The sequence below is a fragment of the Sinohyriopsis cumingii genome, chromosome 13, assembly GCF_028554795.1.
Source record: "Sinohyriopsis cumingii isolate HCF-2022 chromosome 13, ASM2855479v2, whole genome shotgun sequence".
NCBI classification, from domain to species: Eukaryota; Metazoa; Mollusca; class Bivalvia; order Unionida; family Unionidae; genus Sinohyriopsis; species Sinohyriopsis cumingii.
The window spans coordinates 42,625,798-42,652,339 of NC_142973.1; the positions used below are offsets into that span (position 1 = coordinate 42,625,798).

Below are 26,542 nucleotides of genomic sequence, written 5' to 3' on the forward strand. Positions count from 1 at the left end.
CTAGTTCTTTCCCTACGAAGAAATTTATGCTAAATTCGACTCCTGAAAGCATATTGCTGTCTATTTGTAAAAGAAGCAGGGTGTGTGCTTTTTTCAACCCATAGAAAAGAACATATTTTGTTTCATGTGATGGTTCCAAGTCCATGTTCTTTAAGGACACCTGGCTACAAGGCCATGAGTAGAACTAAAACGAATACCAAATTTCCTGTTTGAATATTTGTTCAATCTGTTTGAATTGGAGTTTAATATTCATCGATGTTTTTAAAAAAAAAAGGTATCAAATTCTTCCTCTTTTCTTGGTCACCTTTGGTATTGACATCTCGCTCCCAGTCAAGCTGCATCACAAACACTGCAAACTAAGTCATCCAAACTTATTTATATTACATTATAGAGGTCTGGACTCAATTTTTTGAGGACTCAAATGAATAATCGAATGCATTTGCTACTTTCCTTGTTTATCTTCAAATTCGGTATGAACATTTATGTTTCTTCAGTGCTGAAGATGGACTCTAATGGGTAGTATATCAATTCCTTATTTTTTTCTGGGGACTATCTAATGAATTTCTCAAAAGTGATTTATTCACAGAATCACCAGGGCATGTGGCCAATTTAATGTAATTAAGTTTTGATATATTGATTGCTGGTCTCTGGACTCTGTCGTACTAGTATGCCAGACAAGGCTGACAGGACTAGCTTATTGACCGAATCAATAATACCTATATTGGACACTGGAAATTTCTACCAAGCCGTAAGAAATTCATATTCAGACTGAATAAGTGTTTGAGCTATAATCAGTACATAGGTATTGACATGATCTTTGTCAGATGTACATTGCAATGGGTGTGAAATGGTATGGTGGCTTCTATAAACAGCATAATCTAAAATCTGTCGGTGCCAGGTACCTGGGAATGTTATCCTAGCCTTGGCCAGGTCTGAGAGTAAGCAAGTCAGTTTCTTTGGGTAAAAAGTCCCAACAAACGGTTAATTCATTTTAAAGTTGCATTGGAAAGAAAAATTTAAATGATGCCTTCACAGATTGGAATATTTGCTGTTAACTATAGTTTTTTATGTGTGCTTGGCAAAAACAGCTTAGAAAGCTTTATTGTTAGATCAAACTCTTAACTGGTCCATATACATATTATTAATACGAGATTTTCATCCTCATTACTCATGGGTAACAAATAGTATCAGATTTAAGCATGTTGGTAATTCTGTACCTGCACAATGAATAAAAGTCCCTGTGTGGAACCATGTTGGAGTCATCTTTCCGAGGTAAGATTATGGGGGTGGGTGGGAATTGGTAATGGTTTGCATGATTGACTATGACTATGCTCCTAACAGAACAAATGTCTGATGACATTTAGCAAATTTTTTAAAGCTCTGGTTGAATAATAGGTAATTGTTATGTTGGCTTGATATGATCTCTATTCTATGCCACATATAACCATATTATATCACATCTTTTTAAGAGTGTATTGAAAAGAAATGGCATTGTTGTGAGCATTGCGACTATTCAGAATTTTGACATTATGCTTACCTTGTGAGTTTGAGTTTGAATTTTCAGGTGTTTTGGCAGGTTTTTAGCTATTCACTTGTACCCTAATTGGTTCAGCATTGTGTGATTTACATTTTACCATGTTCCTTTTAACAAAATGCTGCCAAACACTGTAAACAAGTATTTGAATACCATTTTTCTGTTTGAATTATTTGGCAAAAACAAAAGTCATCTTTGGGTAGAATAATAATTTACCGGGATAACCAATCATTTGAGCAACCAATTATTATTTAAAATGGCAATCATGAAAATATTGTCTCTACTCATCCCAAATGTATGTATCATTGTGTTTTTTTTTTCATCCATATACTTATGATGCACTGATCTGATTCTGAAAATCATGTTAGTCGTACATCCATTATGGCTGTCGTGAAAATCTTGCTGTCACTACTGCCCTTGAATGATTGGTCATAGTCAGATGGGGTTTTCACCAAAAGATTTCAGGTGTTTTCTTAATCCTGAAAGGAAATGATGCCAATCTGTCAACTGATTTTTCTTCCAATGCAGCACATTTGAAAATCTTGCTCTCACTGAAGAATATTGGAGAAGGTTTCAACACTCTAGTTTAAAAGAAGGAATGATCTCATTTCGAATTTCTGGAAATTATATTTGCCTAGTAGAGAGCATCGGTCCCAATGTGGGACTCTAGTTTTTCTTGCTGAGGCTGTAGCTTCAGCACAGGTAAGAAGTGAATTACATGCCCTATCTATTTTGGAGGGATGTTTCCGGTTCAGTGGGAATGACGACTGTTCTTTTACACACACACACAAAAAAACCAACCTTCCTTGGTACTGCCATCGCCTGAATTATAAAAATTATATCACTTAGAATCCTTAAAAATCTGGCTTGTTATCTGAAAAGCCAGACAGTTCATGAAACTCGGCTTCTGTTATGGGCATACTGTCATTGTAGATGTCATTGTCATCATGGTTATACGATAGTATGTAATTCTGCCTTCTCTTTGCCATTGTCTGATTCAAATATGGTATCATTCTCAGTTCATCCATGGCATTGCTGATACAGCACTTTCAAGATGATTTCAAGTGGAATTGAGTCCCATGCGTCTGACCCATATGGTGACCAAGTCGATTTCTGGCCTCGTGAAATTCCCGTCTTTTGTCAGCTTCACTGTGCCTGAACAAATCCATTTGGACCACGTCTTTCATAACCAGTCTTGAAACTGCTTGTTTAGGCAGACATCAGTAGGTTGTAAAACTGATGTTATACCTCCTGGTATCACAGCCAATCTAGTTTTAATTTTCTTTGCGGCCTGTTTGACCTCATCTTTCTTCTGTGCTTGAAACACGTCTCAGGCAAGCATTGGAGTTTCTGAAGAAGTGCACCAGGTCTCTTGTTCCAGACTTTCTCCAGCCTTTCAGACTTTTCGCTTTCTTCGATCCATGCGTTTTCATGTGCATGAAGGACAACACCAGCAGGAAATTTTTTTTTGCCTGCAGGGTCTTGTTTTTAAAAATGATGACTGGAGGCAGCTTTGAACCATCAGCTAAACAGGCCAAAGCAACCGTGAAATGTGTTTTTTCTTCGCCAGTCATCTTTATCAGAATAGTTTTCTCACCAACAGCATTGACTGTTTTGTTGTTAGGCAAGGTCATAGGCGTGTCATCCATATTTCTGATTTGTGATTGTTAGAATGAGCACTCCTTTCTGCATTGGATGATGAACATCATCTTTGCTAGCCAAGGCTCCGATAACCATATCTACACCTTGGCTGACCAAACAGCTGTATTGGTGGTTTGTCTTGGTGACATCTATTAGATTTCGTTGTCTTCCGTAGTATGTAATGCAAACTAACCAATAGCGTGATGCATTGTACATAAGCCAAAAGCGGTGGTGGCAATTGACCTAACAAAGATACTTTGTAGTTTAACATCAGAAGTATTACAGTGTACCAGAGGGAAGCCATTACAGGTCTATTTGAGTGAAAGGTATTCGTGCAAACACAGACTGGCACTGGAAAAGTGGTTATTAATCAGTCCATTCAAGTTGTGTTCTCTTGTCTCAGTTACGTAGGAACAGTGTTCCAATTTAAAATTAATTTTGATTGGATGCGGTGGTTTGCTGCTGCATCCAATGAAATTCACAGACCCAAAGCACATAAATATCTGCTCAGTATTCCAAGGTGTTGAAAGGTTTATTGGAACCTTGGCTAGCGAATACGGATGAACTTACAAAATGATTCATTCTGACTTCCAGGTCTTTTGGTAGCTTTTGTGCTATCTTTGTTCTCTGCCTGAGGCAGAAACCATGCCAGTTCATATAACGAGGACACTAATTGGCAGATGCAACAAATTTTGAATCTTCCAGCTTGTATTTCTTTCATCATTTGCATATCATTTCTTCTAATGCTGCTTTGCTTTTCTGCCATTCCTCACACTTGCTTCTTGTTCACACAAAATTCACGTGCTGCAGCACAGTAGTTATTTGCTTCTTCATATTCAATAGGTTTGAATGCTGCATCATAAGCAGAACGCTTTCTTTTACTTCCAACACTAATCATTTTATCTGAGTAAATACAAATTTCTGGAAAGATTAAATTGAAATAACTTTTGGCATGGGTAGTGTCATATTTATACTTTATCTTTGTAATTTATCTTTGTAATTTTTCCATGGGTGGTTGGTTATCAATTTGTATTGGATAATTATTTATCATTGTTCTGTTGTTTTTTTTTTGTGTTTTTTTTTATATTGTATACTACTGGTAGCATGATTCAGTGGACAAAAATGTGATTGGTTGTCAGTGTGGGCATTGTTCAAGCACTGTGACAGTTATAACTTTGAATAGAAACCATGACCACTGCCTTATTTCATTAAGTAATACATCAGAATCAGCAGTCAGACTGTATTAGTAAAGTCATATCGTGCAACAAAATAAACTCATTATCCCTGAGGCATTTACCACAGATTAAGCATACTGGTAGTTATTGTTAACACTATAGCTAACAAACCACATTGTTTTGCTAAAAACTAAACAGCAATTGGAAGATAAGCAGTGGCTGCATTTGACTTCTAAAAACACCTGTCAAAGAAATCATTCAAATTATATATATAACAATTAATCACACTGACTGAGTTATTGTTACTTGTCTGTTATTTACCCTTCTTAGGCTTGCATGCAACAAACCCCTATGGAGCCTCTAGCTACAGTTGCTTTAAGACTATTTTACATGTATTTTTACTCTCAGTACCAAAATGTTTCTGTCGTAAATACTTCAGTATTATAATTCTTAAATCTTTTAAGTTCATATTAACACTAAAATAAGCTAGCATGCATTTGTAAGGTACCATGGAGTTTAATGAACACTGTCTAGTTGAGTGTTAAACACTTAATGAGAGATTACTAATATGGCATTTCTTTTTGAAAATACACATACAACCATGGCCCATACATGTATAACTGTATTTTCTAGTGGATGGAAATCTTATCAGATGTCAAGTACAGTAATACCTGTTTTTCATTCATTATCCTACCTGTAAAGTTAGAAGAAAAAATACTTGTTTCAGTTTGAGACCGCACATATCATATGAGCTATATGGCATCATCAAGCATGTGATCTCATCTTTGGCAATCTTCAGTATCAATAAATACCTGTAACTGAGAAAAAAAGCTTTAAAATTTTCAAGCTTAGACCTTGGCCCGCAGTTAAGCCGACCCCATTTCTTTGAGGCTTTATTAATTCCCTAAATTATTTGGCTTATAAACGAGTATATATGGTAAATTGACAACTTATGATTTGTTCTGATTCAGTACAGTACAATCCATAATGCTTGACATTTTAAATCCATTTATATGATAAATCCACGAATTCAGTTACAGAACACATATAAACAATAGTTCATAAACTGATTTACAATATCCTGTAATATGTTAATTCAACACCTTACAAATAAACAATGTGAGTTCAGTCCACATTTTTGTGTTTCATAGTATCTTGTAAATGTAACTATCTAATGTCATCTGGTACAAAGTCCAAAAATTCATCCTCATTGTCTGAAGCTGTTCTGAAATCCTCCATCATCATTTCTTGTAAATAGTCGTATGGTAATTGTAAATATTGTCCAACTTGGTTTTCTTGGCTTCACTGTCGTATGTGGGTGCTTATGTAGAGGCTGAGCCTCGGCTTTGCAGGTAACACTTTGATCATAGTTTGTGAAATCTATTAACCCTTTACCTCATACAACCGTCTTTGGACACCTCTACAAAAGTTGCATTGAAACGCTTTTTGACGCTTCTACAAAAGTCCCATGGAAGCGCATTTTGACGTTGGCTGTAAACATCAGCCATTTTAAGCCGGTTTTTGTAGCGCCACCTTCGGGGAAACCCCCTTATTAGATACTACAGTCATTTATGCAAATGACAATTACGTCTGATCACGTGGTCACTGTTTATGCTCTGGTCGATATCTGCTATTTAAAGTAACTGGGTCGTAATCTCCACTCTCCAAAATGGCGGTCGCAGATTTCATTCAGTACTTGCGAAGTTTTCACGATTAGAATCACAACTATGAAAGGTTCAGTAACCTAGGTAAAGGCTCTGATATTGATGTAAGCAGCAATTAGTTTTATAAATTATCAAATTCAGATGACTTAGTGATGTAGACACAGACGAAAAACTTGTAAATTTCTAGTATGAGAAATGGCAGCTACAGTTGGTCACACGGCCTCACTGACATGGCGATGAACTAGTTCTCTCCAGATTTTAAAGCACGTAACAAATTCTTCCGTGAAAAATAATTACACAGCTATAACAATCGGACTTTACTCTTAAATTGTTCCACATATAATAGATGTGTACCAAAAATGTAAAATGTTAAAACTGCTGTTAAACATAACATACACTACATTGCTTAACAGTTCACAGGCAGGCTATGCGTATGCGGTCGATTAGGTAACATGTTTTCTATTTATAGCTAGCTGCACTTTGTCGCTATGCTCTATGAGGTAAAGGGTTAAAGGCTGCAATTGAACACATGTCAGTTCTGCAGCAAAGTCATAGTTTAGATAACCAACCTGTGTTGCCACTGAGCAGGTATCAAACTCATGGCTTGATCAAATGGTTTAAAATGGAAAAACAACAATTTTGCCTTTGCAAGCTAAGAGATTACGGTCAAACATTCACTGAAAGATGTAGAATTATATTTGACCTTTAACAAGTACATGTATCAACAAATATTTGGCTTTAAAAATCGAGGATTGTCACAATGAAAAGTGAGTATTGCCTTTACAAGCTTAGGGTTTATCAGGTCACGTGCACTGGCAGAAAACTTATAACTTGTGGAAAATGAAAATACAAATAAAATTAAAATTTTTTATTGAATCAAACAATATACAGTAGCAAAACAAGAGTATTAATACAAGTACAGTTTGTTAGGACTTGCATAAAATTGGAGGCAGTACACTTGCCAGTAAACGCCCATGATAAACAACATTGGTTCAAAAGAAATTTCATTAACCTGAGTTTTAGTGTGCAAATGGATGAAAATATAATTTTTTAAAAATGTTGAAATATGCACTTTTTTTTAATCTCATGACATCAGTCTTTTCACTGTAATGGTGGTGGTGGGGGTTTTGTTGACATTTATACTCCCCTTGTATGTACCACAAGTATTTTCTTTAGCTTTCTCAGCAGATCATCTGGATTGTACTTGTGGTAGTCGTCATTGTTCTTCATCTTAACACTTCGGAGATAATGTATCTGGGTTTCCTACAGAGTTGGCGTGAACTTTTTTCAGAATGGAAAATGCTCTTTATTCACATTGTAATGTAGCAGTATTGATAAAACTCTACTACCAAATCCGCCAAGAAGTTTAAATTGTTTCCTGCCTGTGTGAAGATACAGCCCATTTTTTGATGATATCTGGCGCTATTTGCAGTTTAGGCTGGTCTGCTACGTATGTAGTATTAAAATAGAATGAATCTATGACAAGTGGTTTTACAAGACTCCTGCCTGTTTTCTGTCTGTTTTCTTGGAACTGTTTAAAGTAAAATTAATACAAACATTACCATATTTACACATGTGGTCAATTTTTGATTTTTTTTTCTTTAGTATTATTAAATAACAAATATTTTCCTTATATTTAAATATTAAGTGAAACAAATTTCTGTCAATTTTTGATATTTTTTTTTTCTAACATGGTATAAAAAGTGCATGTTATGGTAACCAAGTTTTTCTGTTGCCTTTGCCATGATAAAACTCTGTCCAGTTTCCAGCTAATAATAAAAGAGTCCAGTAAACAAACATGTGAACAAGTGGCCTTGACTTGAACAACTAATACTCGCACCAGGGCTGCAGAATTTAGGCAGATATGGCATTAGTTAAACTGGACATTTATATTGTGCTTTCTTTGAATTGTAGTACATATTCAAATTTTATTTCATTGAATATTTCTTGATCAGTACTTACTGTCGCTGTTGACAAAAGGTACTGACCTAGGTAATGTCATCAGTATCTCGAAACAAGCATGTTTAAATTCCGAGAAAAATGGCGCATCAACCATGAACAGGTACAAAGTTAGAACGGTCTTGTTTTAAATATCAAAATATCAGTGTTGATTCTTAAATAGGTTGCATGAGAAAGGAGATTAGTGTCCTCCCTTGTATTATTATATAGTACATGTATGACAAGTAAATTGTAAGCAGACGTACTAGCTCCTGTGATGATGAATAAATGCACACATGACACAAGCCTTGAACTGTAATCGTTACTGTGTGTCTCAATCTGAACTTAGAATACTCTTCTTTTTTTATGGGTAACTGTTTCATTTTATTACCCTGGTTATTTTTAATGGGCGGGTACCTGCGTACCCAGGTACCAGTTGGCATCTATAAAAGTGAGTAGTTGCCATGTAAAGGTGTATAGAATCAAATTCAAAACAATGACACCCCTTACTGAAATGATCATTGTTGAATGCTTACGTGATCTATTTGACTTTTACTACAGCACAAAATGAAGCCATTCCACTTGGATTCCTTAATTGTTAATGTCATTCAGAATATTATCCTTTATTTCCCTTGGACTTGTGGTAATTTTTGTGTCTGTGGATGCTCCATGCTCATCATCTTCGTAGCATTTTGCTTATCTACTGTCAAATGTGTTCATTTTTGTGCTGTAATTAATATTTTCAACTCAGTTCCTTGGATGAATTTAATTTGTTTTATGTTTTGTTAGAACAGAAAGATTTTTAGTACCTCACAAGTCACATTACCATCAGAATTTCGTTTATTTGGGGATGAATTTCCCAACAAATCAAGAGATAGTTTGGGTTCACCTAAACAGGATTTCACACATCTTTGTCACATAGCAAGTCTGTCAAAAAAGGCTCTGTTGTCTACTCATCTCTACCTCTTCTGTAGACTCTGAATTCAGCAGCAGACTCAGTTCCCATAGGAAGAATTCATTTGTAACTAATCTAGTTCCTTCTGCTACCAGACTGGAATTCGCACATGGACTTTACTTGGATCCCCTTGGAATCTGTATTTCATCACTATCTGAGTTTGTGCCAGATCAGGACCAGTTTCTGACCAGAGTTCTGACACGTGAAGGATCATGAAGGAACTTTTTGAGACAATAAACGTTACTTGTATTATAGAATTCCTGAAAGCAGTGAATATTTACGCTAAGCTATAACTTGTATGCCGTCACCTTGAGCATTTTTATGTAATGTTTTTACCATCTCTTATTTTCAACAACTTTTCATCTGTCTTTATCAACATGTACCCAGACCTGCCAACCCTGACGAGTCCGTCTCAGTAAGGCAGTTGATTTTTTTCCGTAAGATTGACCAGTTTTCAGTAAGGTGTAACAAAATATCAATAACTGCTATTGTAAAGCTGGAAAACGTAATTAAAAGTTTGACGCATCAACAGTAAACATTATATTCAACTGAAAAATTTGTAAAGCACGTGTAGACTTTATTTACCACTAGTACAGTTGCACGAACTCATGCAGCTCAGTGGCTTGTTGCTATCTCTCAACTTGACATAATTCTTGGAAATTCTTTTCCAGTTCACATGACGATGGCAATCATATCTCACACCATGAGACATACTCAAATTGGCACGTGATGTCCAATAAACATAATTGTGTCCTTCCTAGCTTTTATTCACAAGAATCTGATTACTCCTTTTTATTCTTCTTTGTTGATTATTAACACTTTTCTATAAGCTTATTTTCCCTTTCGTCTTAAAACCTGCATCCCTTGCTGGATGCCATTTTTAAAAATTCTGTAAGCTACAGTTTGATCATGCAGATGCTTATGATGAAAAAATAGGTGCATTTTAAAGCATCTTGGGTTTCTGCTGTGAAGTTAGTCTGGTTCCCTAATTTCACTAATACTAAGATGAAACCCAGATCCAAATAAAACAGATGAACCAAATATCCAGATTTTTCGGCATCCATCATTTTTCAGTAGTTTTTGCTAGTATGCAATAAGTCTGGATTTTAAGGGTAATTTCCGTAAGACTTACGGCAAAATCGTAAGAGTTGGCGGGTCTGTATACCATTTACATTCACCGTTGATCAGGAAGCTTTATATATTGCCCTTAACCATCTTATCTTTTTACTTTCAACTATTTGGTTTTGATATCGTTGGTCAATATAAAACCTTCTATCATTTTTTTAAATGATCATACATATAAACATTTGTATGGTGCTAAATAGCCTAAAAGTGCTGGTGCGCCATGAAAATAATAAATCAATCAATCCCACTTCTGGACTTTTAAATGCTTTTTTCCCAGCTTGATAAAGCATTGCAAGATATTTTTTTACACCTTACTGAAAAATGGTAGAACTTAAATTAACTGCCATACTGAAAAGGTCCTGTATGGGTTGGCAGGTCTGATATGGGTGCAGCGACCACACATAACTTCATTGCACCACGAACAACATGTTGGTCATGGAATAGCACAGATGTAAAAAGGGCATAATATTCTAAATGGCAAAGATAACTCACGACTTGGAATTTTGTTTCCTTCTACATCTCCATTTACTAGAAGGAGGGGATATTCACAGGGGACTAGCACCAGGAAAAGAGAGGCAGTGCAATAACAGCAGGTAGGTATTATATAATTAAAACAAGTTTAACCACACACATACACACTTTAGAGGGATATTGGTTTTTGTTTATGAAAAAGGGAACTGATTATTAATATCCTTATTGTTGTCTTCATCCCGCTGATTCAGTTTAGTCTATTGTCAAAGTTGTCAAGCAATCTGTATTCTCAATACTTTAATTTCTTTTTCTTTTGGTTTCTTTTTGCAGAAAGATCAAGGTAAACCTCAGGAGTGTAAACAACAATGATTGGATATAATGTGGATATGAATGAAAATTTCTGCCTGATAGTTCCACCAGAGAAGAACATCTGCATGATGATTCCTGCCAAGTTATGATGTACAGATTGTTTGAGTTATTTTTATTTGCCACATCAGTTGTAATCTATGTCCATGTACTATTTCGGTTAAATGTAGGAGCACAAAATGTATCTTGGATACAAGCGGCTTTGTTCTGCCATGCTGTGTGATGTTTTTGTATTATTATTTAGGGGAGAATAACAGAAATACATATGTTCATCTCAGCATTTGTCAATTTTGTTATTTTGTTTATTATAGGTCATTTCCATTAAAATTCTGTAAATATCTTATGCTAGGAAAAGATGTATAACTTGAAAGGGTGTTACATAGCCATGGATTTATTAATTGACTCTTTCAGGCTCTAAACACATTTCTTGTGCGAGCATACTGCTTTCTCTGGCACAGATATTTTGTTTCGTTCAGATTTGTGGGTGGGTGCATGGGGAAATTCTTCTTGTAATGCAACCACTAATAACGTTCATGGTTGTTGTTTGTTTTTTTTTGTTGTTGTCATACACAGATTATAATTTACCATGAATTCATTCCGCCACATTAAAAGTATTTTACCATATGTACGTGCTTGTAAGTCGATTTCAGCTGCAAATGTAGAACTTGATGTGCTAATGCATAATGTGGAAGTTGATCCAGTTCTTTGTTTGTTTTGATATATGATTACTCCTAACAAACCACACAGACTTATATCTGTCAAACATTATGCAACTTCAGATCTGGGTATGTGCAGTTTGCAGTTGGACTCGGCTTGTAAGTGAGCATATGTGGTAGGAACTGGTATGTACGTGTTCATTCAAGGAGTATACAATCTCTTAAAGTTGCATAGTTCTCTTCAGCTATCAAATAAAAAAGGGAAGTAACATAAAATTTTGAATATTTCTTATGTTAAAGACCTGTCTTGTTTTCCTAGAGAAATAATTTGATAAAATTATACAATATATTTTTTAAAAGTGCCTGTATGAAGACTAGTCTAAACTTGAAGTTTGTAAATATCCTGTGAAGTGAGACCAGCAGTCTGCACATAAATATCTATGCACTGATTGGACTTAAAATTGAAATGTAGATTTATCATATAATCACATAAACAAGTGCGTGTGTGACCTCCGTTACCTCGAAATATTATGACATCACAACAGAAGTGTATAGTGTTTCACCTATCGTAAATTACTTTGAGGTGTATTATTACATTTGTTGTATTCTTTGTTCCTATTCCCATTTACTCTCCACAGAAAACGGGTTTCTAGTACTTTATTTCAGCATTTTAGTACTGTAAGTGCATGGAGCTCCATTGGAGGGGAAAATCAAATCCTGTTTCACACTCTGTGAAAATTGTCACTGAAGAATGAATGGGCGGGAGCATTAACCAAAAGGACTAATGTGGATATTACATTCTTTATACCATGGGCAGAATATATTTTTCATAGTCAGAATTCATTCTTGTATATTGTAGTGAAGTCCTTTTTAACTAGACTTTTTATTGGGTGACTTGTATCTGTAAAACAGTTTCTGGAGATGGATTTTCTGTAACTGTATATGCTTGTTTATAAGTTGAATCCATGTTCAGACTGCATAGACACAGATCTGGTGTTGTATATCATGCTGGCACATCTGGGTCAATGCAGTTTGTTAAGAGTAATAAGTTTTACATAAACACAGACCCAGACAGTGCATTATGCAGTGACAGAGCAGAGTATGTGTTGTTTGCAGTTGGACTTGGCTTGCAAGCAAGTATACATGATATTTTTCAATGCAAATCTTTACTCCAGAATCCTTGATTATCAGTACAGCTAGACTGGGAGTAAAGGTGCTTGGATGAAATAGGTTTTAATTGTATTTCAAATAAAGGAAATTAAATGGGCTTTCTCCTTTTATTCTTTCAAACATTTTAACTATATTAAGGATATTAAAATACAGCTGGGTCTTGGTTCGTATTATTCTTCACTTTAGAAATTTGACCTTTACAGATTTCCCATGTCTGCTTTTCCATCGTGTTTCTTTATGCATTTGTTTAAAGAAAAGAACATTTATGATCCTGTTTGGTAACTTTTGTTTTTCACTGTTCCTTAAAGCAAACAAAATTTGTATTGATTGGTCATCATTTGCATTTTACATGAAGCTTGTACTGTGTTCTTGCACCAACATATTCTCATGTTTATATCTGAAAAAGGTTTTAGATGTTGCCATTTTAAAGTTTTGCCTTGCATGACATATTTTCATGAGTGAGCTGTTTGCCTTTGATATGAAAATCCAGTGTCATAATTCCATATTTGCTGTGATCAGATTTAGAATGGACTTTTAACCAGGGAAACTTTTCAACAAGTTGCTTTTGTACTGTTATCTCTTTTTTTTAAAAAAAAAACTAATTAGAATGTGTTCAGAAATGTGTAAAGTCTCAAACCCCTATTTTTGTGTCCATGGTTAAAGTAACGTTTTGCTTAAAATCCATACTGGTTTGAAGACCTGTCTTGCCTAAAGATGAACAACTTTCAGAAAATTATGTACCTCCTCAAATAACCGACACAATAAGGTGCCATATATTGAACAATTTAGGCAATCTAAAGTATGTACTTTATTATAAATAGCAGATAGTCAAATATTATCAATAAATCAAGTAAATCCTATAAATATAATGGAAAGGTTTGAGAAATAACATCTGCAGATTTATTTACTATTTTTTTGTGGTAGTAAATATTGAACAACCTAGTTGACCTACTAACTGTCAAGATAACAGTATTGCTGAATACACCAGTTTTTCAGAAGACATTTTTTGTTACACGGAGGCTTAAAAATGAAGGGTCAAGAGCAATAAAGAATTTAGTATGTACTATTTTGATATTGTATAAATTTTACTCTCAAGATTTCCACAGGAGGAGAATAATTTCTCAGCGTCTCAATAAGATAATTAAAAGAAACATGTTCATTAAGCACTTACTGCATGTTATTGATCAAATTTACACATTTACTGTTGGTAGTTTTGTACATGACTGGAAGCCATATTTTTACACAAGTATTATCATTTTTGGTTCATACAGGTTAGATCTGGACTTTTCAGTTTACTGGGCATTGGAAAGGTGGGCAAGGACAGTCATACACTAAAACCAAAAACCTTTTATGGACAATTTACTTTTGGAATTAATGTAAGCCACAGATTTCAGTAATGGCTAATATCCAATAGTATTTTCTTGTCCCTGTCAAACGTTAGGGTAAGCAAAAAGCAACAACAGTGTCCTTGAGCTACTTTTGCACCTGTACAATTTTATTGTTAGTGAAGTAGTTGAAAAGATGACAGATCTATATGCATGTTCTTGATTTTTCGTGCAGTTTATCTCAAACATCGTTGGTTTGTCTCTCTTGCATAGGGTATCTGGGATTTATCTTGGTGCATTTGTAAAACCTTGTGTAAAATAAAATTAAAAGTAATTTAACCTTTGTTCCTTTTTATATTGCTCTTTACTTATAGTAACGTATAATAATTACTTTCCCACATGTAATTGTACTGGTCATAGACCAGAACAGTTTATTGGATGGCCTGTTCATCATACATCAGTCCGTTAGCATAGGTTATCGCTAGTTCTCCTAACACTACTTGGAGGATTGCCATTAAACTTTACAAGTGCATTTGTTCAAAGTTCTTGTTGGTCCTCAACAAAATTGGTGCTACTCAGATATCCATATGGCCACTACAGCAGCCATCCTGAAAATGTTGTCTCTACTCCTCCTGAATGGATGGTTGTATCAACATGGGTTTTCACTAAAAGACTTCCTATAATGTCTAAATTGGTCTTAAATATATATATAAAAAAAGTACTGTTCTGATATTTTAATATGGCTACCAGAACAGTCACCTTGAAAATCTTGTTACTGCCATTCCTTAATAGACCCATCAACATGATCAACTGCTGATTGGTATCCAATATGGCCACACAGTGGCCATCTTGAAAATCTTGTCACTGTTGCTGTCCTAGATGGAATGAAATGCTGCTATTGGACTTTCACAAGTGAACTTCTTACGAATGATGTCTTGAATTAGTTGGGTGGCACACTACAGTTTCGTATTTTTGCATAGGGTTAGATTTTTAAAGAAAAATAATTTCCCATGGTTTCATCACTGATTATGCTTGCTATATAAAAAAAAATATCTTGGGTATTTTCAAAGAACTTTTAATTACATTTATTTTGGTGTATGAATGATAGATGTAATTTGGGTTATAGAATATACAGATTGACCTTGCTAAAGATATGCACATAGAAAAAGTGCTAGTTCCTGTTGATCATTTTCACTTCTTGGACTTGAGTTGTAAATTGTAAAAACCAAAAGAGATATAAAAAAATTTTTTTACTGTAAAATATTTTTTATTTCATTCTTTTCACTTTCAGAAGCTAGTATTGTAGTGTTTGGCAAAATTCATTTGCCCAATTTTAATAACTGCTAAAGATAATTACTTTAGACAAACTGAATCTTTGAGCATGTGGTAGCAGCCATATTGGTTAGATGTGTGCTTAGATCATGTACAGTTTCAGAAAAAGTAACATACAGGTAAGCCAACACTCTTTCCATGGTGCATGTAGCAAATGCAAACAACTTCACCATACATCTATCACTCTCAGAAGTTCTGACATACAGTGTGGCTTGAGTGTCACATTTGTCCTAAATGAAAATGATGCCAATCTTTCATACAATATGGCTGCCACAGTGGCTGATTTGAAGATGTTATCACTCAAGAATATTGTAAATGGTTTCAACACTTGGCAGTTATAAAGAAGAAATATCTTGTTTTGAATTCCTGGACATCTTTTTTGGAGAGCAGAGCATCAAGGTACCACTGTTATATGCGAGTCTATTTCAGAATTGTGTATGATGCACTTGTTTTGTTGTCTCATGATACCCTAATATCTCATAATTCCCCTTTCTTGATGTGTAAAGGTGTGTTTGGCTGAGGCAGTCTCTAGTTGCCTTGTTTTGTGGGTAGCTGATACGCTATTCTCATGATCAGGCCATTTCCCCAGAGAAAGAAGTTGTGAACTTGCTAAAGATGATGATACATAAAATAAAATATAAAACCTACATATCGGACTCAAGGCAGAATTAATTCACTGAGCACTTTGGTATCTAGTCAGTGGTTACAAGAATTAAATGGAGCCAACATGACAGGAAGCTGTTATATTTTAATGCTGGAAATCATGCTAAGTGAGCAAAGCAGTTGTGCACATCAAAGTTTAAAGTTTTTAGCAATTTTATTTGAAACTGTTACTGAGGTTTGCTAATCAGTTATGATTGGCAGTAAATTTGTTATTTGTGTCATCATTTAGACCATTATAATAAGCATCAGCCAATATTTCTGATGAGATTTTCACAAGTTCTTGTCTTGCGGTTTATTCTATGACATAAATTATCCCCGGTGCAGCTAAAAATATCTGCACTAAAGAAATGGCTAATGTGTGAACAAGAGCATCATTTTGTTCAAGTTTTTTAGGGTAACTAAAGTAAAGGTTTTATTTTTGTCATTTACAGATTTCCATACTATTTTTTCTTCACATAATATCCTCATTTTCCACTACTTTTTTCCCCTTTACATTTTTTTTTATTTTATCTTTACTTTTTTTAATAATAAAATGGTTTCTGGAAGGACAGTAAGTATTACCTAGATCAGAGGCATGCATGTCTGTCTTATAATCATCGCTAGACCAGTTTTTGACTGAGAATCAGACCCCAGCCAACTACTAGGGTTCAAACGCTGCTTGCTCAGTAGCATTCACCGGATGTCAAGCAGCCGTACTCCAGGCATTGGTTAGTCTGGGGGCATAGATCGGGTCGGTATCCACGATCTCTATGATACCGTCAAATCCCTATGGAGATAGGGAGTTGGGGTTATCTCACCCATTTGGGGAAGGGAATCATAATGGCATATCTCCCACCCCCCAATGAATATTCCCCCTCCTTATGATAGCTTTGAAACCATTACAGGAAGTAGGGACGTTCACCTCAGTGACTCCCCTCCCTTTTACACGCACATGATACATGTGCCTGCCTTGCTCATTTGTCTGATCTCGTCCAACAAAGAAACGGCTGGCCGCCTTTCTTCCCTGTGATCCCATTCGCATAGAAGAACAGCTAGTGTGGAAAGTATCGTTTCTCCGTGAGTTGTGACAGGTTAGCTTGTCCCTAATGCAACGCCTCCCTCTCTGATGAGGGAGGACAGTCTTCCCATATATGGGAGTGGGATCAGGACGACGATGCCTTTGTAAACGAGTTCTTTAGAGGAGCGGCTACTATATAGGCCCTTCCCTTCTGTTCGGGGCCCTGACTTCTTCCCACCTGTCGGTTTAGATGTTATAGGAGCAAGTTTCCAGAGCATTTGGGTCACAAGACTCAAAAAATTTTCTCCAGTTTGGAGAGAATTTCTAGTCCATCTCTTTGATTATTATGGTGGCGCTCTATAGTTTCGTATTTTGCATAGGATAAGAATTTCCCCGGCTTTCCTCACTGGTTATACTGTCTATTTAAAAAAAAGACCTTGTAAATCTTAGGTATAATTCAAAGAACCTTTAATTCCCTTTATTTTGATGGGTGTAATACGGGTTATAGAGTATACAGCTTGGCCTTGCTCCAGATGTGCACCTTTCAAAAAAGTGCTAGCTCTACTTGGTCGTTTTTACTTCTAATTTCAGAGGTAAATTGTATAAAAAAGAGCTGATAACTTTTTTTTTACATTTGATATATTTGATAATTCATTCATTGCACTTTCAGAAGCTGCTATGGATAGTTGTTGTTGTAGGATTTAACGCAATTTTTCAGCACACGATAGGCTATACATGGCGGCTAGTATTATTGGTGGAGGAAGAACCTGGGAAAACCGCAGAAAGAACCACCGACCCACGAGAAGCTACTGGCAAGCTTTCTCACACCCACATTGGCTGAATCCGAGACTCGAACCCACGCAGACAGAGGTGAGATAGCAGTGATCCGTAACGGAGAGCGCTTTAGACCACTCGGGGCCCCTCGCTATGGATAGGGGATTGAATCAGGTTGATTTTTTTAGCACAAGGGAGCAGTCATTTTAGTTAGCAGTGTGCTTAAATTATGTACAATTTCCAAAAGTACAATATCCAAAGAAATATCATCCACATTACATTAATGTAGCATAGAGGTATGCCAACATTCTCTCCATTGTGCATGTTTTAATTGCTAACAACTTCACCTTACATACGTCACTCTCTCAAAAGTACATACTAACTGGTGAGCGCCCCCTGTGCTGCTGCCTCACTTGATTCGGGATTTTGCGCAAAAGTATCTTCAGGGCCAAGAGGTAACTGAAGGAGTGGTTTGTCCCCTTGCTGAGCCCTTGCCGCTGGTCTTTGCATCCAGTTTGGAGGTTCGTTCTTCTGCTCGGCCCTCTAAGCCCCCCACCTTGGACTCGGGGTATCTCACAAATGGGGATTTCTTAAGGAACCTGGGTTCGTAACCTAATCAAGACTTTGGAGCTCGAGGCTGAAGCCGTAGCGACGATCACATCCCATGTCGATCTGTTGGAGTAAGCACCGTCTCCAGTGGCGCTTAGCACGTGCTAAAGGTGTGTCGAAATGTCTAGACATGTGCTGTCCATGTTAGTGTTAGTCTGTGGAGTTTCTAAACCTCCACAGTATTAGCTCCTTTGAAGCATACATGGTCTTGCTAGATCACAGTCGGAACCATTTAAGGGTTGCACCACATGAAGTGGAGACCCAACTTAGAGGTCTTATCCTCTCTATGGTGTCACAAGATTTGAGAAACCACACTAATCCGTAGATGCGACTCGAGGCCCTTTAAAGACGTCCAGTAACCGCCATCATCCTTAACCGACCGCGAGGATGTTAAAATTAATAAGTGTCTTCCGCAACAGACAGACAAGCAGGCCCAGTTCAAATCAGTCACGCCTGTCTTTCGCTAGACAAAGATGCCAAGGGAGGAAGTCTTCGATTTTTCTCCTACTTCATGAAAGAGGTAGGTAGTTGACCTTTGGGAGTTGCTCCCTGTCCAACACTAAAGCTCAATTAGCCTTCTTTTAAAGAAGGCTCTCACCTTTATAGATCATAAACATCTCATCTCTGTCTGCATGGGTTCGAATGGCGGCTCAGCCAACGTGGGCGTGTGAGAAAGCTTGCCAGTAAGGATGTGCCATTAGGTCGGTGATTCTTCCCGTGTTCTTTCACCAAAATATTCTGGCTACCATGTTAGCCTGTCATGTGCTGAAAAATAGTGTATAAGAGGACTAAGGTCTTTACTTTGTCTAAATCTGAATTCTGTAAAAACACGAGTGGGAGCAAGGATGTGGACCAACAATTTCTAATACTAAATTGTATGTCAGTGTGATCATGTAGGCGCATTTACTCAAATATCAATTGTTCTAAAATTTATATCTAATATAGTTTAGCTAAAGTCTATTAAATCCTAATTGTTGAATCCTCTTCACCATAAATGTCATTATAAGAATTTCCAGACTAAAATTATTGATCGCTATTGACTACAGTAGTAGCCAGCTACTAAATTAGGTGAAGAACAGTGGACGTCGGGTATATCGTAACATTCAATATGGTAGTACGAATATTTTTCAACACAAGCAGTTTTTATTGCGACACCGCAGCGCACAACACTCAGTCCTGTTGGTACTGGATCATGCCATTAAGTTGACCGTCCAAAAATGTTGACGTACTCAAGCATTGATTTTGCCTTCTGTATTTATTGGGGCGTGTAAATCATGACCTTCCAGAGGAATATGGTTGTATGAAAAAAAAACCAAAAGCGACTCCTTGCTAAATGAAGGAATGTATAATTAAGTTCTGAAGATGACTCCCATTACTGATCGCCTGTATGACTTGTACTTAAAGACGAATCAATTTCCTTAACTGGCAAGAAGTCGCAACGGAATGTGCTCATCAATAATCTGGTCGAAGCTGTTGATATGAAATTTGACAGCAAGTTTGAGTCATATCTAATAATCTACGTGGATGCTAGAGTGCTGATAATGCACACAGGGTGATGAATAGAGACCATTTATATTACGCCCGCTAGCGTCAGGGGTCTTGAGGAGCCGATTATAAAGTTAGGACAAAAATGTACTGAGTTGGCTTCAAATGAATAGTATTAACCTGGACCTCTCGCACGAGTTTTATGTTGTTGACGTTGATGTGGATTTAATATAATTTTTCGGCACATGATAGGTGTTTAGTATATTTATTGGAACCATGGAAAACCCCGAGAAGAAACCACCAGACCACGGTAAGCTATTTGCAAGCTTTCGTCTAAGAGGGAGGTCGTAGGTTCGACCCCCGACCGAGTCATACCAAAGACTTTTAGAAATGGTACTAACTGCTGCCTCGATTGGTTCTCAACATTAAGAGGTTAGTGTTAGGACTGGTCGGCCTGGTGTCAGGATACTGTGTCTGGGTGGGACATCATGCTACATGTCTGCGGCATAATGCCCCAGTGCTTCATATCACTATAAACTGCCACACTGCGGACATCGTAGTGCTATGGCTGAAAGTTGTTAAAGCTACGTTAAAAATCCAAATCACACACACACATTTAATTTAATTGTTTTGATTTTTTTTGTATTCCATTACATGCTATTGTAATGTAACTTTATTTACTTGGTTTGACATTGTCCAGAAATTCAGTTAAATTTTGATTGACCTGATTTTTTTTTATAGACAACTAATACTTGAAACTTTGTATCTAAAGTTGACCTAGTTCCTGACCTTGATTCAGAACCAGTAAGAGTTCTTGTAAACAACTTTTATTTTGTATACTCTTTTTCAGAGTAAGATTCATAAAGGGGAATCGAGGCCATGCTTGGAGTGCATGACAAATAACAAGTGGTAATTGTTACAAACTCTGTTTTTTCCAGAGTATTGATTTGTTACTGATGTATTGATAAATAATAGTTATTCTTGCCTTAATACTTGAGAAGTGAAAGTGTTCTATGTTGTGACCAGTTTTGGGCTAATTATTTTGTTTTCTTAGCTTCATCTTAGATTGTTGTGTTTAGTGATTACAACCCACCTTACTTTCACCGGCAAGATGAAAAATAAAATTCAAGGATTACTAAGGTAAAGTTTTGTTGTTACAGCAATATAATATTGACATCAGGCACATCAAAATAAAAGAAAATTTAATTGCAGATTCGCTTTCCCATGTATAGAAATGTATTATGTCATGCACACTTTGTATAATTCATAAGAGTTCTTCTTATGTTATTTTTTTAAACCACATATATAATTATTCTATGGTAAAAAGAAAGCTTTATTATATAAACCTTTCCTTTTCTTTTAATGGGGGAAAGTGTTATGTATATTTGATTTAATTTAATTGTTTGGTTTAATTTTTATTCTATTACATGCTATTGTAATGTAACTTTATTTACTGGATTTGACATTGTACATATAAATTCAGTTCAATTCTGTTTGACTTGACTGTTTTTATTTATAAACAAATATATATAGAAACTTTGCAACTAAAGCTGACCTAGTTCCTGACTTTGATTCAGAACCAGTAAGAGTTGTAGTAAACAACTTTTTATTTTTTATACTCTTTCTCAAAGTAAGATTCATAAAGTGGAATCGAGGCCATACTTGGAGTATGTGACAAATAACATGTGGTAATTGTAACAAACTCTGTTTTTTCCAGAGTATTGGCCCACATCCGGACATCTGTTTTGCGTTGTAGTTAGATTTATTACTGATGTATTGATAAATAATAGTTATTCTTGCCTTAACACTTGAGAAGTGAAAGTGTTCTATGTTGTGACCAGTTTTGGGCTAATTATTTTGTTTTCTTCAATTTATTTGGATTTTAAGTTTGTTTTCCCTGGAAATACTAGTGCTCTAAATTAATTCTTGGATAAAGACATTTATCGAAATTTACACAGAATTCAAAAACTATTTTCTGTGATTCAACAAAGAACTGTTGAGACATCGGTGCAACGGTGACTACAGCATACGTCATCACCTTCCATTTTGGATTTCTTCTGGATTCGAACTAGGTTTCATTAGGCATTTTTTATTACTACACCTTCTGTTTCTTATTCTTGGATTATTTTGGGATTTGATTCGTAAAACCGTAAGTTCTTTTTCTCATTTTTACCTTGTTTTTCTAGGGAAATAAATTATTTTGTAAATTTTATAACGCTTGTTGTTTTCACTTTGTTATTGTTACTTCTGTAAGCGCATAAACAGAGTGGGTATTTAAGCAAGTTTTCATGTAACTTCCCGGGGTTTTCGCGGGTTCTTCCACCACCAGTTATATTGACCACCATGTATAAGCTATCGTGTGCTGAAAAATGGAGTTAAAACCACAACAACGACAACATGTATGTTTGCGAGATTATATGGTCAGAAGGTTTTTCACTTTTTAGTAACAGTTTTCATACTTTACTGTGAATCGGCATAATTTATGCAAACTCGACACCATCTTGCAAGGATACTTTCGTCAAATTAAGTCAAACTATGTTAACCAGTTTATTTAGCAAGAAGTCGTTTTAGGGCTTGTCTGTTTTAAGTAGCAGCAGCCATATCTGATTTTGTACAGACTTATACTGGCCTTCAATAGTTGTGTGTATCTGATATCTGATGTTGTACAGACTTTTACTGGCCTTAAGTAGTTGCGTGTTTCATTCAGTTTTGCCAAATGTATTCGGGCTTTCGATAAGTCTTCGTTTAAAGGTTTTCTAGTTTTAGAAACGGCGGTCATTTTGATGTCAATCGGATCAATGGTACTAACATGAAAGACCTTATTTTGACTGATATTTAAGAAAAGTCTTCGAAATTTGTTTCTTGTTTCATGAATTGGTAAAAGACATTTGTGTAAATAAAACTTCCTAAATTTAGTGGACTATTTCCATTACTTTTGGCGAGATTGCAATGATACATATTCAACCAAGAACGTATGTAACGCTGCATATTAGTTTTAGTAGCTTCAGAGCAAAACACAACTATTAACCCTACTTTGCTCATATTAACTGTGACATTTCAACACATTAAACTTGCCAGTATGCAACCAACTTTAGCATCATCATGTTAAGTATATTTGATTTAATTTATTTTTGATTTAATTTAATTGTTTGTAAGCTTTAAACTATTATTTTTAATTTCATTACATGTCAAAGTAATTTAATTTTGTTTACTAGGAATGGATATTTTCCAGGTAATTCAGTTCGACCTGACTCTTTTCATAAACACCTAATGATAGAAACAGTGTTTCTATTTTTGACTCAGTTTCCAACCTTGATTCAGAAATCACTGAGACAAGTAAGCAACTTTCTATTTTTATTTTATTCTCGGAGTAAAATGATTGGTTTTTTATCAAGGTCATACTGGAAGTACGTAATTTTAGATGTAAACAGCCTCTATTTCGCAATTCTGGGTTTTCCGAAATTGCGCAGTATTTAGATTTAAAAATGATGTTTAGAGAGATAATTTTCAGTTTGGGCTTTTACCTTGGACACTAGAAAGTATTTGTTTGTGACTAGTTTGGAGTTATAATTTAATTTTTATTCAGATTATTGGATTCTAAAAGATAAAAAAAATTCCTGGAAATATTTGAGTGGTTATATAGAATTCTTGGACAAAGACATTTCTTTAAATGATATTCGGAAATTCAAACACCGGAATTTTGTTTGTGAATCAACAAAGAACTGTAAACACATCCGTAATAAAAGGCTACATTATACGTCATCGCCTTCCATCTTGAATTTTTCGTCGGGACTTAAACTTGAGTTTATGAGAACATTTCATTACTAGGACTTCTAAAATTCAGTTAGTGGATTATTCTTGGACTTTTTCTGGATTTGATTCTTAAAACCGTAAGTTCTTATTGTTTCATTTCTTTTATTGTTTTTCCAGGGAAATAAATTATTTGTTAAATTTTTCAAAGCTTGTTGTTTTCACTTTCTTTTGTTACTGTTTATTAGAGCCTAAACACGTAACATAAGAATCAACATGCCACCAGTTTGGTGAGTTTAAAATAAAATACTTGTGGAAAGAGCACTGGTTAGACAAAGTCATGGGTAGTTGATAAAAAAAGACAGTTCTCAAACTGTAGACCAATTAAAACCTGTTTGAACTCAACTTTCCCCTACGCGAGAAACTCTCTAGAATACTGATGGATTTTGTAAAACAGTATACCTTTTTAATCATTCTCATACCCCTAACAAGGACATCCATAGAACTCTTGTAAACTTCTAAATCACAATAGCACACTCTAGTTTTCTGCTACATTCTAATCGCTTGAATAACTGACATATTTGATATGGACAAATGTCTGAATTTGTATTCAGCTAAATCTGTACTACATCTTGAAGATCTTGTAAGTTTTCTAAGGTCAGTCTTGAATAATTTGGCAAACACAGGGATTAGAATTTATGGAAAACAACGTTTGATTTAAAAAAAGGACACAGTCACTCCATTTATAATATGGCTGTGCAGTATGAATGGTAAAATTCGACATAAATCTTGAACCAATCATACAATTTTAAAGGACTAAAGAAACCTTTCAAATTGAAGAAAGTAATGGCTCCCGTTGCAATCGGATGTCCATTTGGTTTGTTGAAAATATGTCAGCCTTATAGTACTATCTGGATGCTATTATACCATTCTAGATGGCTGAAGAACAAACAAAAAGCACTTGAGGCACTTTTACTACGTCCCTTTTAGTACAGATGATTATAAAAAATATTAATAAGTTGCCGGAACAAATAAACTGGAACAAACAAAATAAATAAAAATAAAATACGTTGAAATTCAAAGAATCAAGTTAACTGAATAATCTAGATATGCATGACACAAGCAAGAAAATAATACTTACCTACAGAAGGGTCTTTGTTGGTGACGTTGGTAACCAGTTGTATGCAGATATTATTGAAATGTTAGCATGTATATATATATATATATATATATATATATATATATATATATATATATATATATATATATATATATATATATATATATATATATATATATATGAACAAGGAAGAATACGTACACGATGCTTCAAAATCAACCGTCAAACAGAGAAAGACTGAAAAAATAATGTTTGATGACAGATAATAGTTTGGTCCAAGAACTTCAGAAATTATTGGGGAAAAACAAAACACGCAGTACTTTTCAGTTTACACAGACACCCACCAACCCAATTCTGAATGTGAAAGTATTTCAGTCAAAATAGAACCAGAAAATGGGTTGATATTTTATCAAGTTTCATTGATCGAACCAACAACAATCATCACATTCGGTAGCTGAAACATGGTGTCGCAAAACGAGCGCATTAGAGATGAAATAGTTAAAGCATGCATGTCATGCAAATTCGTACTGTTCACATAGCTAGCGGTCATAAAGAAAGCACAACCAAAGCATCACGTTTTAAAACCAAAATGTTATGCATGAGAACGTGATATGGTGACTACAACATGGGTAATGTCCTATCGGGTAATAGTTATCAAAGAGTTAATAAAAAGTGATACAAAATATGAAGTTGATTACAAATATATCTCGAAGAACTAAACAAGAAATACGGTGTACAAGCTTACAAACTGATCTACGATATTCTGAACAAGATAAAGGGTAATTAAGATCACAGTGAGGTAAATGCAGTCGTTATGGTGACATTTAAAATGGTTTCTAATTTAATTTAAAGAAGATACAGCAGCGACTAACGTTAATATTGAACCAACTATGCGTTTTGTCCTGAAAAAATTTTGAAACTTAAGCAATTTTAAAAGATATACAGATTTTGAATATTCAGTCTTCACGTAACTTCACTTGACAATAATTTAAATTAAGTATTCAAATAAACAGACACTTTGGAAAACGAAATCTGAAATGCCAGAGATGTAAAGATGGCGTAAAAGAAACGTCTGTCATTACAATGGGGAAACTGAACATAGAGAGAAAACTCAACAGGAAAATACGGAGAAAAAAAATAAAAGCTCAAAGTATTTTTTAAAAATAAAATAATTCACGTCGATTTCTCGATTTTAAATAACGGACATAGTATTTTTATATTTAAAAAAAAAAACAAACAATTAAAGCACTTTATCATTGTCCTGCTACTCATTTGAACCATGTGGACCGCTCCGGTGGCCTATTGGTTACAGCGCCCGCCTTAGATGCGGGAAGTCGCAGGTTCGAATCCCGGCAGAGTCACAAAAAATTGTACTAACAACTGACTCGCTAGTCGCTCGGCATTAAAAGGTTAGTGTTAGGACTGGTTGGCCTGGTGTCGGGATAATGTGACTGGATGGGACATCATGCTACATGTCTGCGGCACTATAAAATTCATAAAAGATCCAAATCACACACACACACACACACACACACACACACACACAAATTTGAACCCTACAGTGAACCCTACCTAATATTGTACGAATATTTAACGAGATATTAATTCTGCATCTCTAAAAAGATGCTCTCAGATAGAAAGCTACCATATATTTGTATATCTAGACTTTAAACCTAACACTAATAGTAGGTTATTCAAACTTTTGATATACAATTTTGTTATTCGGGTTTATATATATATATATATATATATATATATATATATATATATATATATATATATATATATATAT

General features: G+C 35.3%; 1 protein-coding gene across 3 annotated transcripts in view; it reads left to right on the top strand.

Moving 5' to 3' along the window:
* LOC149785297 (nucleosome assembly protein 1-like 1) overlaps positions 1-14,359 on the top strand; it is an 85,475-nt gene extending 71,116 nt beyond the window's left edge. For all 3 annotated transcript variants that reach the window (XM_089979177.1, XM_089979176.1, XM_089979175.1), the window contains one exon: positions 10,834-14,359. In XM_089979177.1, coding sequence (XP_089835303.1) covers positions 10,834-10,872 — 39 coding nt within the window. In that variant the 3' untranslated portion in view covers positions 10,873-14,359. The remainder of the gene's footprint in view (positions 1-10,833) is intronic.
* The last annotated feature ends 12,183 nt before the right edge of the window (positions 14,360-26,542 follow it).